Below are 12128 nucleotides of genomic sequence, written 5' to 3' on the forward strand. Positions count from 1 at the left end.
GTTTTAACATAAACTGATATTCCCCTTTTGTTTCTGGATCTTTCTTCGTCTTCAGCATTGAAACAATCTAATTAGCTTAGCAATTAGATTGCTTGAATTTCTTCCGGAAAGGCCCATGTTTCTACTAGACATAAAATATCTTCTTCCATTATTGTGGGATCAGTAGATATATCCTTATGGTGCGCATTAATGCTCTGAATATTTTGATAAAATAATTTTAGATTATATTCATCATTATGTACAAAATTATGCTGGAGTGTAAGTGAGCGTTCTAACTGTAATCTTTCTAACTCAATTTTTGAATTTTAATTCATTGTATTGATCAGCCTCGGCATTTGACCAAAATAAATGAATTGCTTCATTCGAAAAATTGAAATTAGAATCAACGACCCTTGATTTTATTAATTGTACTTCTTCATTATTCATTTCACCTTTTAACATTGAGTTTAATGCTTGGGCAGACTCCCGATCTTCCCTTTGTCTCGTAATTTCAGTCAGTTCATAAAACTTAAATTGGTTCCAAAGTAGATCTCCTACAATAACTTCATAAGGATTTGATGAGTTGGGGCTAAATATCCATTTATCGCCAACAGGAGGTAATTGTTTTAAATCCCCAAAAACTAAAATGGAAATTCCACCAAAACGCTCAGTACTCTTAAAAATTTGCTTTAATCGAGCATCAAGGTAACCCAACATTCTTGCTCCAACCATTGAAATTTCATCAATTATCAATAATTTCAACTCTAAGAGTAACGATGAAAGTGTGTTAACTGTATCATTACTAAGAGGACGAATTTCTCCTGAGTACTGATTGACTGGTAATGAAAAGAGTGAATGAAGAGTCGCTCCACCAATTCCAAAAGCAGCTTTCCCAGTAGGAGCACTTAACAGGACTTTGGGTAAATCAGGATTGGATCCAGGAATGGAATTATATCTATAAGTAATAGATTGGTAAATCGTTTTTGTTAATCGACTCTTTCCAACTCTGGCACCTCCTCCTACATACTCACAAAACTTCACGTTTTCCTACAACATTTTGTAAAATATGATGCAGGTATTTAAGTTGCTTCGTATTTAAAGTCCTTACCGAAGACAATAGACTTTCAGTACTTATTAAAGGTTATAGTCTGATCAATCTAATGCCATCGTTGTTCTCATCAGTGTTAATATAATCATCATTAGTGTCAATAATGTTTATATTGTCATCTACTTCTGGAACAGCCAAAGCTCTGAATTCATCATCGAGTAGTTGAGTTACAGCTCTATTGTCGTGCTGGTTTTCATTTTCCATTCTATTATCATCCTGTATTTGTTGAAGTATTTCTTCGAGGTCACCTTCTTTATATTTTTCAAAAACTGATCTGTTTCTTTCAATAATATTCTTATGAACTCTGCAAGTTGCTTCATTGTCATTATCCAAGATATCATCCTTTTCATTTTTCCAAGGCATGTATAACATTACGAGTGCTCGAAAATAATTTTCTCTACTTAAATCCGCATTAAATGAGGGAAACCTTATTATTGCAGGGTTTTCTTTTTTGTAGACATATCCAGACCCGTCCATTAGCTTAATGTACTTATTATTTCTATCATTATTTTCATCGTTGAAATCATTATTTTCATTGTAGTCATCTTCTTCTTCTTGACCTCGACGATTTCTTGATGACCTTGATTTTGAAAATTTATAAAAAGCGGCGAAATAAGCAAGGCAATAATCTTGCATTTCATTTGGACGTGCAATATAATAATCTAGTAGATTTGTTTGAAAAACGTTTGTGGAATCTTCAGGAATATTAAAATTTTCTTTGTGAGTTTTCAATTCAATTTTGTCTGTGTTTTCGGGAAATGGTAAAAGTATTTTCGTTTCAGGCATAGGTGGATATGGTATATGAAAACGGCAAATTGATTGTCCTCTTATGTCTCTTTGACAACTTCTACTGTGGTGATGTTCCTGGAATTTAATATAAGGTGCAACTTCAGGTATATTCGAATCGGTTGTAATATATTTACCAATGAAGCTTACCACGGGCGGAAAAGTATTTGTATCATTCAAATTAATCGATGGTGCATTTTGAAGCCAATATATACCATGAACATGTGGAGATCCTCTTTGTTGGAACTCAATTCTCCAATAAAATTTTACTACTTTATGGTCCCCAAAAACTCCACCACTGGCTTTAAAATGTTTGAAAAGATGACGAATCCTTTGATCAAAATAACGGGAACATGTCACGGGATCTGTGCGGATAAGGTTGTATTTTTGCTGAGTAGTGTAAAGCATAGCCTCTTCTTCAGTTATGTCTTTGCCTTCGACTACTTTTGCTAAAATTACTAATAACTCTGGCCAATGAGATTTTGCTGCAGAAAGAGTGATAAATAAGGTTGGAAGCCCAAATCGGCGAATCATTGCCATTACTTTCTTTTTCTCTCCTTCCCAATGAGCCGGAGAAGATCTGATACCTTTTAGTATATGGTATCCTTCGTCATGTTGTACCAGGTTATGTATGTAGTTTTCATCTAACATATCCCTGGCAATATATCTATTGGATCCAACCTTTTTTTCGTAAGAATATAGAACCTTATCAACACGTGCACATCTCCGGTCGTAGCGTCGCCAAAAAAGGAACTTCCTCAGATAATTCCACATTATTTAGCCATTCTTCTGAAATGGAAATTTGATGTTTTCTATACAATTCTGTATTTATTAAGTATTCGTATTTATTAAGTATTTCGCCGTTGTTCTGCAACTCGCAAAATAGGATTCGATCTTCTCGACATATGCGCCAAAGCATCCCGTGTACGTTCCATTTCTCTATACTCTTGATTTTCCCGATGTATAGAGTGTTCTAATGTATTCCGCTGTTGCTCCATGACACGATATGTTGGATCCATGCGACGAGAAGAGTGTGCTAAAGCATCCCGTATCCTTTCAATCTCACGAAAATTCTCATTTTCGCGTTGGGAAGAATGCGCCAAAGCATCGCGGAGCCTTTCAGTCTCACGGAAAGCCTCATCTTCGCGACGAGAGGAATGTGCTAAGGCATCCCGGACTCTTTCAGACTCACGGACATTCTTATCTTCTCGACGAGAAGAATGCGCCAAAGTATAGCGGAGCCTTTCAGTCTCACGAAAAGCCTCATCTTCACGACGAGAGGAATGTGCTAAGGCACCCCGGACTCTTTCAGACTCACGAACATTCTCATCTTCACGACGAGAGGAATGTGCTAAAGCATCCCGCATTCTTTCAGTCTCACGAAAGTTCTCATCTTCTCTGCGCCGTGAAGAATAAATATGTTTATGTCGAATTTCATTGCTATAGCTGCTTTTTTTAGTCAGTTATGAGCGTTAATGTCATTTTCTGAGGGGGACCTTATATGGGGGATAGGGTCAATTATGGACCGATCCTTATAAAATTTTACAATGATACTAAGATTCCAAAAAATATGTTTATGTCGAATTTCATTGCTATAGCTGCTTCTTTTAGTCAGTTATGAGCGTTAATGTCATTTTCTGAGGGGGACCTTATAGGGGGCTAGGCGAAATCGTGGACCGATATTGCCCAATACCAAACAAACTGCATCAATATAAAATATTTGTGCAAAATTTCAGCTCGCTAGCTGCTTCCGTTTGGACTCTATCGTGTTTTCAACAGACGGACAGACAGACGGACGTGGCTAGATCGTCTTAGAATTTAATGAGGATCCAGAATATATATACTTTTATGGGTCTTAGATGAATATTTCGATGTGTTACAAACGGAATGACAAAAACAATATACCACCCATCTTTTTTGATGGTGGGTATAAAAATTTATATTATAAAATTAATCTAATCAATGATATTTTATTAACACTTATGTTACATCTTTAAAAATTCCTTATAATATACGTTATTATAAACTTAATTTGCAAAACAACACAAAATTTTAATCCCCTTATTCACAAACGAAATTTTTATTTTATAAACGGTTTATAAATTAGATTTTGTATGGAAATTTTGTTTTATAAACCCTTTATAAAATAAAAATGTTGTTTGTGAATAAGGGGGTAAAAATATGCACCACTATGTGGCTAATAATATACCATCATGATGGCTGAGGATTGTCGGATAAATGGTATATTTGATAAAACCCAGTCAATATGTGTTCCATGTTTTGTAGTTGGTGTTGTCGGTTGTAGATGCGATATAAGTCCTCTTTCTGTCAATATTCTCTCGGTTATACTATTAGGATCCGTATTGCGACAGTTATTAAAATCGCCTATAATAAGGATTTTGTCAATTTCTGATCTAATGTGTGTCTTCAATTGATCGATAGCTTGCTTTAAGAATAATCTAAAGAGGCCTTCGGCAAACGAGGGGCTCCTATATAATGTAATTATATAAACGTTTTGATATCGGAAAGCAATATATTGAAATGAATATCCCAGAACATGATCATATTTAAATAATTAGTTTACATCCGATATTTTTCCAGTTTTAACATAAACTGATATTCCCCTTTTGTTTCTGGATCTTTCTTCGTCTTCAGCATTGAAACAATCTAATTAGCTTAGCAATTAGATTGCTTGAATTTCTTCCGGAAAGGCCCATGTTTCTACTAGACATAAAATATCTTCTTCCATTATTGTGGGATCAGTAGATATATCCTTATGGTGCGCATTAATGCTCTGAATATTTTGATAAAATAATTTTAGATTATATTCATCATTATGTACAAAATTATGCTGGAGTGTAAGTGAGCGTTCTAACTGTAATCTTTCTAACTCAATTTTTGAATTTTAATTCATTGTATTGATCAGCCTCGGCATTTGACCAAAATAAATGAATTGCTTCATTCGAAAAATTGAAATTAGAATCAACGACCCTTGATTTTATTAATTGTACTTCTTCATTATTCATTTCACCTTTTAACATTGAGTTTAATGCTTGGGCAGACTCCCGATCTTCCCTTTGTCTCGTAATTTCAGTCAGTTCATAAAACTTAAATTGGTTCCAAAGTAGATCTCCTACAATAACTTCATAAGGATTTGATGAGTTGGGGCTAAATATCCATTTATCGCCAACAGGAGGTAATTGTTTTAAATCCCCAAAAACTAAAATGGAAATTCCACCAAAACGCTCAGTACTCTTAAAAATTTGCTTTAATCGAGCATCAAGGTAACCCAACATTCTTGCTCCAACCATTGAAATTTCATCAATTATCAATAATTTCAACTCTAAGAGTAACGATGAAAGTGTGTTAACTGTATCATTACTAAGAGGACGAATTTCTCCTGAGTACTGATTGACTGGTAATGAAAAGAGTGAATGAAGAGTCGCTCCACCAATTCCAAAAGCAGCTTTCCCAGTAGGAGCACTTAACAGGACTTTGGGTAAATCAGGATTGGATCCAGGAATGGAATTATATCTATAAGTAATAGATTGGTAAATCGTTTTTGTTAATCGACTCTTTCCAACTCTGGCACCTCCTCCTACATACTCACAAAACTTCACGTTTTCCTACAACATTTTGTAAAATATGATGCAGGTATTTAAGTTGCTTCGTATTTAAAGTCCTTACCGAAGACAATAGACTTTCAGTACTTATTAAAGGTTATAGTCTGATCAATCTAATGCCATCGTTGTTCTCATCAGTGTTAATATAATCATCATTAGTGTCAATAATGTTTATATTGTCATCTACTTCTGGAACAGCCAAAGCTCTGAATTCATCATCGAGTAGTTGAGTTACAGCTCTATTGTCGTGCTGGTTTTCATTTTCCATTCTATTATCATCCTGTATTTGTTGAAGTATTTCTTCGAGGTCACCTTCTTTATATTTTTCAAAAACTGATCTGTTTCTTTCAATAATATTCTTATGAACTCTGCAAGTTGCTTCATTGTCATTATCCAAGATATCATCCTTTTCATTTTTCCAAGGCATGTATAACATTACGAGTGCTCGAAAATAATTTTCTCTACTTAAATCCGCATTAAATGAGGGAAACCTTATTATTGCAGGGTTTTCTTTTTTGTAGACATATCCAGACCCGTCCATTAGCTTAATGTACTTATTATTTCTATCATTATTTTCATCGTTGAAATCATTATTTTCATTGTAGTCATCTTCTTCTTCTTGACCTCGACGATTTCTTGATGACCTTGATTTTGAAAATTTATAAAAAGCGGCGAAATAAGCAAGGCAATAATCTTGCATTTCATTTGGACGTGCAATATAATAATCTAGTAGATTTGTTTGAAAAACGTTTGTGGAATCTTCAGGAATATTAAAATTTTCTTTGTGAGTTTTCAATTCAATTTTGTCTGTGTTTTCGGGAAATGGTAAAAGTATTTTCGTTTCAGGCATAGGTGGATATGGTATATGAAAACGGCAAATTGATTGTCCTCTTATGTCTCTTTGACAACTTCTACTGTGGTGATGTTCCTGGAATTTAATATAAGGTGCAACTTCAGGTATATTCGAATCGGTTGTAATATATTTACCAATGAAGCTTACCACGGGCGGAAAAGTATTTGTATCATTCAAATTAATCGATGGTGCATTTTGAAGCCAATATATACCATGAACATGTGGAGATCCTCTTTGTTGGAACTCAATTCTCCAATAAAATTTTACTACTTTATGGTCCCCAAAAACTCCACCACTGGCTTTAAAATGTTTGAAAAGATGACGAATCCTTTGATCAAAATAACGGGAACATGTCACGGGATCTGTGCGGATAAGGTTGTATTTTTGCTGAGTAGTGTAAAGCATAGCCTCTTCTTCAGTTATGTCTTTGCCTTCGACTACTTTTGCTAAAATTACTAATAACTCTGGCCAATGAGATTTTGCTGCAGAAAGAGTGATAAATAAGGTTGGAAGCCCAAATCGGCGAATCATTGCCATTACTTTCTTTTTCTCTCCTTCCCAATGAGCCGGAGAAGATCTGATACCTTTTAGTATATGGTATCCTTCGTCATGTTGTACCAGGTTATGTATGTAGTTTTCATCTAACATATCCCTGGCAATATATCTATTGGATCCAACCTTTTTTTCGTAAGAATATAGAACCTTATCAACACGTGCACATCTCCGGTCGTAGCGTCGCCAAAAAAGGAACTTCCTCAGATAATTCCACATTATTTAGCCATTCTTCTGAAATGGAAATTTGATGTTTTCTATACAATTCTGTATTTATTAAGTATTTCGCCGTTGTTCTGCAACTCGCAAAATAGGATTCGATCTTCTCGACATATGCGCCAAAGCATCCCGTGTACGTTCCATTTCTCTATACTCTTGATTTTCCCGATGTATAGAGTGTTCTAATGTATTCCGCTGTTGCTCCATGACACGATATGTTGGATCCATGCGACGAGAAGAGTGTGCTAAAGCATCCCGTATCCTTTCAATCTCACGAAAATTCTCATTTTCGCCTTGGGAAGAATGCGCCAAAGCATCGCGGAGCCTTTCAGTCTCACGGAAAGCCTCATCTTCACGACGAGAGGAATGTGCTAAGGCACCCCGGACTCTTTCAGACTCACGAACATTCTCATCTTCACGACGAGAGGAATGTGCTAAAGCATCCCGCATTCTTTCAGTCTCACGAAAGTTCTCATCTTCTCTGCGCCGTGAAGAATGTTCATAAGAATCCCTTTCACGTTCATTATTCCTATAAGCTGATCCTGATCTTCTTAAGGATCTTAGTATCCGGTCTCTTTGACGTTCATTTTCACAATATTCCTCGTTTTGCCATAATGTTGCGCTCCTTTGAGAAGTTCTCAATCTGTGAGTTTCCCTTTTCCGTTCATAGTAGTTGAATCCAGCCTCACGTACACGCTGTCTACGTTGTTCAGATTATTGTTTTCGTAGTTTTGGCATATTGAATTTTATATTTGTTAATATATTTCTAAAAATAAATAAAGTTTTAATATATTTTTAATCAGTTTTTATATAATTACTTACCCATTGTTATATGTTTTGTATATTTATTAAAATTTAATTTTGTGAAAGCACTTCAATTGTACATACATATCTTGTTATTATGTTGAAATGATGTTCTCGACTAAACTATAATCAGATTTGACATTCGCTTAAGTACAAAGATAATTTAAATTTAGGAGTTACAGGTAGTTTCTATTATTTATCTAATTTCTAAACATACAAATTACCTATGTATAATTAAATTAAGCCCTTTCTCACTTTTGCTTATGCTTCAGGTAGATCTTATCTAAATTTGCATTAGTAAATTACCTGTTATAGTATACCTAATTGAAATATTTTAAAAACATGAAGTTTTTAAAAATAAACTATTTCAATAAGTAATATAAACAGTTAGATAGCCCATGGCTAACAAGGATAATAAGTACATAACTGCTATATAGACTTTATTAATCGGTTAATGTATATTATAAAGTTTTATGGTGGAGGGTATTGAATATTCGGCACAGCAGAAATTTAGCACTCTAACTTGTTTTATATCCTTACTAGCTATACCCAGTGTGCTTTGCTACCCTAAAATCAATATAAATAAAAAATCTTCTTAATAATTTTGAAGATTCTAACTGTAATGTTTCCCAGAGATGCATTTTTTCCGAACATTAATTAAGATTTTAATGTAATCGATGACAAATTAAAAAAAAAAATCTAATATTTTCCCAGATATATGAAATTTTGTATTTAATTCATATAGGGGGTGCCAAGACCCCATTGAAAGTCCGCCCGTTATTCTCTAAATGTTCACATTAATGTCAAAGTTCTTCATGTAGAATTTGAAGATTCTAGCTCTAATAGTTTCTCAGATTTACGAATTTTTCTATTTAATTCATATGGGAACTCACAGCCCCCAGATGAATGTCCGCCATTTTTTTCTCCAAAATGTTCATATGTATAATAAAGTTCTTCTTGCAATATTTGAAGAATCTTATTTTATTGGTTTCCCAGATAAGCGAAATTTTGTATTTAATTCATATGTGAGGTGCCAAGCTCCCCATTGAAAGTCCGCCCGTTATTCTCTGAATGTTCACATGAATGTCAAAGTTCTTCAATTAAAATTTGAAGATTCCAGCTCTAATAGTTTCTCAGATATAATAATTTTACTATTTAATTTATATGGGGGCTCCAAGCCCCCCATGACGAAAGTCCGCTCTTTTTTCTCCAAAATGTTCAGATGAATATTTAAGTTCTTAGTGCAAAATTTGAATAATTTAGTTCTATTAGTTTCCCAGATAAACCAATTTGTGTATTTTATTAATATGGGAGGTGCTGCTCCCCTCATGGGTAGTCCGCCAATTTATTTCCCAAAATGTTTACATGGATGTTAAAGTTACTCGTGCAAATTTTTGATATTCTAACTATAATAGTTTCCAAGATAAACAAATTTTTGTATTTAATTTATATGGGAGGTGCCACGCCACCTAATGCTAATCCGCCCACTTTTTGTCTTAAATAATTATATTGATACTTAAGTTGCTCCGACAAAATTTGAAGACTCTAACTATTATATTATCTCAGATATACTAATTTAATATTTTCTTAATATGGGCGTGGCACGTCGCCCACATGAAATTTCAACATAAAAAGTAGCCTATAATTCCTTCCAGACATACATGAAGAAACTGTGAAAATTTCAGGAAAATCGGTCCAGCCGTTTAGCAGTCTATAAAGCACAAACAAACAAACAAACAAACATACATACATACAAACACACTTTCATTTTTATATATATAGATTATAATCTTTTCTACATCGATGCTAAAAATGCATTTTATGAAATATTACAAAAAATTACACCCAAACAGATTTAGAAAAGATCCAAAATGCTTAAAAAATCAATTAAATTTTCTAACTTATGTTTCATTGTCATTTGTCCATTCAAAAATAAAATAGTGCACTAAAAGTACGCTAAAAATACCTTAAACTTAGCGCACATGGAAAGTGCACTGTACCTTATTTTTAATGTTTGTGCACATCACGAACAAATATAATGTACCGTACTCTGTTAGTGTACATGTCCAAAATCATTAAAAACAATGTTAGTGTGCTCCGTACATTTTTAGCGTATGTGTATAAAGTATTTGTTCAAAGATGTACGGTCCCTTCAAACATTTAGAAGACAAAACTATTGCGCATTACCCCAGACGCCACGTCAGAAACACTTCTGGACGATTGGCAGACGAGAACGCACATTTTACAAAAACAAAATACATTGATTTCGAATTTTCGTCTTCTAGAAATATACTTTTAAGTTACTTCCGGATGATAGTTAGAAGAGTGCATCCATTTTGCTTAAACAAAAAACCATGACTGTTGAATTTTTTTTCACGTTTAGTGACTTTTGAATGAGAGTTGGGTGAGAACACACATTTTACAATAACAAAATACATTGTGATAAACTACTACATTGTGATAAATGCATTCCCAAAATGTTGTATGATGCTTCTTGACCAGAAACTTCCGAAGCAGAAATAAATTTACTTCCAATATGTTGAAGTCTTTGTTTAACCGTAAAATTTCCAGACCTTATTTCGTCCATTGCTTCGCTTAACAATCTTGAAACTCCTCTATGTGACTTATTAATGTAATAGACAATATAAGACACACATGCATAAGCATCCAATATAAATTGAATATCCATATTAGCTCTTTGCATTGCTAAAATATTTGGGTCGAAAGCGTTAATGGTGGTTTGTGGTTTTTTAGAGAGGATCTGATGGCTAAAATGTAATCTTCAACATTCAATTTTATTTTGTCATTATTTAAAAATTGGTCAAATGTTTGTATATTGTTTATCTCCGCCTCGGAAAATTTGGCATTCAAAAAATTTTGAATTTTATTAAAATTTTCTTTGTGAGTTTTCAATTCAATTTTGTCTGTGTTTTCGGGAAATGGTAAAAGTATTTTCGTTTCAGGCATAGGTGGATATGGTATATGAAAACGGCAAATTGATTGTCCTCTTATGTCTCTTTGACAACTTCTACTGTGGTGATGTTCCTGGAATTTAATATAAGGTGCAACTTCAGGTATATTCGAATCGGTTGTAATATATTTACCAATGAAGCTTACCACGGGCGGAAAAGTATTTGTATCATTCAAATTAATCGATGGTGCATTTTGAAGCCAATATATACCATGAACATGTGGAGATCCTCTTTGTTGGAACTCAATTCTCCAATAAAATTTTACTACTTTATGGTCCCCAAAAACTCCACCACTGGCTTTAAAATGTTTGAAAAGATGACGAATCCTTTGATCAAAATAACGGGAACATGTCACGGGATCTGTGCGGATAAGGTTGTATTTTTGCTGAGTAGTGTAAAGCATAGCCTCTTCTTCAGTTATGTCTTTGCCTTCGACTACTTTTGCTAAAATTACTAATAACTCTGGCCAATGAGATTCTGCTGCAGAAAGAGTGATAAATAAGGTTGGAAGCCCAAATCGGCGAATCATTGCCATTACTTTCTTTTTCTCTCCTTCCCAATGAGCCGGAGAAGATCTGATACCTTTTAGTATATGGTATCCTTCGTCATGTTGTACCAGGTTATGTATGTAGTTTTCATCTAACATATCCCTGGCAATATATCTATTGGATCCAACCTTTTTTCGTAAGAATATAGAACCTTATCAACACGTGCACATCTTCGGTCGTAGCGTCGCCAAAAAAGGAACTTCCTCAGATAATTCCACATTATTTAGCCATTCTTCTGAAATGGAAATTTGATGTTTTCTATACAATTCTGTATTTATTAAATAACGAATTGCTTCAATAATTTTTGCCGGGCGAATTGTTTCCGTCATAAAGCTATGATTATATTGTAATTGACGCTTTAGGTGAACCTGAATTACTTCAGTTTGATTAAACGTTCTCGGAAGGACATTAACTATACTATCGACTTCTATACGTACATTAACAACTGCGCCTCTTACAGTACACTGACGATTATATCCCAATGAGACAATTCTCATAAATGGAATTCTGGGAGCCTCGAATTTCCGGAAATTGTAAACCATTGCTTAAGCATATAGTGGGTACTTTTCCGCCTTTCACTATTTTTACGCATGTGTTGCAAAATTTATAGTCATTACTATCCGACGGAAATATTTCGGACAAAAAAATACCTGTGGTAAGTTAGTAAAATTTAAAATATTAAGA

At 34.1% G+C, this 12128-nt stretch overlaps 2 protein-coding genes across 2 annotated transcripts; both read right to left on the reverse strand.

The window, feature by feature from the left end:
- Positions 1–291: 291 nt before the first annotated feature.
- On the reverse strand, positions 292–1450 carry LOC119603825 (ATP-dependent DNA helicase pfh1-like). The gene is made up of 3 exons (XM_037956025.1): positions 1144–1450; positions 1011–1026; positions 292–934 (listed from the first exon to the last, which is right to left on the reverse strand). The coding sequence occupies exons 1-3, from the start codon at positions 1448–1450 to the stop codon at positions 292–294; spliced, it is 966 nt and encodes a 321-aa protein (XP_037811953.1).
- A 3314-nt stretch (positions 1451–4764) lies between these two features.
- LOC119603826 (ATP-dependent DNA helicase pfh1-like) lies at positions 4765–5923 on the reverse strand. Its single transcript, XM_037956026.1, has 3 exons — positions 5617–5923; positions 5484–5499; positions 4765–5407 (listed from the first exon to the last, which is right to left on the reverse strand). The coding sequence occupies exons 1-3, from the start codon at positions 5921–5923 to the stop codon at positions 4765–4767; spliced, it is 966 nt and encodes a 321-aa protein (XP_037811954.1).
- Positions 5924–12128: the final 6205 nt, after the last annotated feature.

This window comes from Lucilia sericata, unplaced genomic scaffold, assembly GCF_015586225.1.
Source record: "Lucilia sericata isolate MDLA Ls3-8-SP2 unplaced genomic scaffold, ASM1558622v1 Contig000343F_arrow, whole genome shotgun sequence".
NCBI lineage: Eukaryota > Metazoa > Arthropoda > Insecta > Diptera > Calliphoridae > Lucilia > Lucilia sericata.

Coding starts and splice junctions, on each gene's coding strand:
- LOC119603825 (XM_037956025.1), bottom strand. CDS start 1,450: ATGCCTTGGAAAAATGAAAAGGATGATATCTTGGATAATGACAATGAA.
- LOC119603826 (XM_037956026.1), bottom strand. CDS start 5,923: ATGCCTTGGAAAAATGAAAAGGATGATATCTTGGATAATGACAATGAA.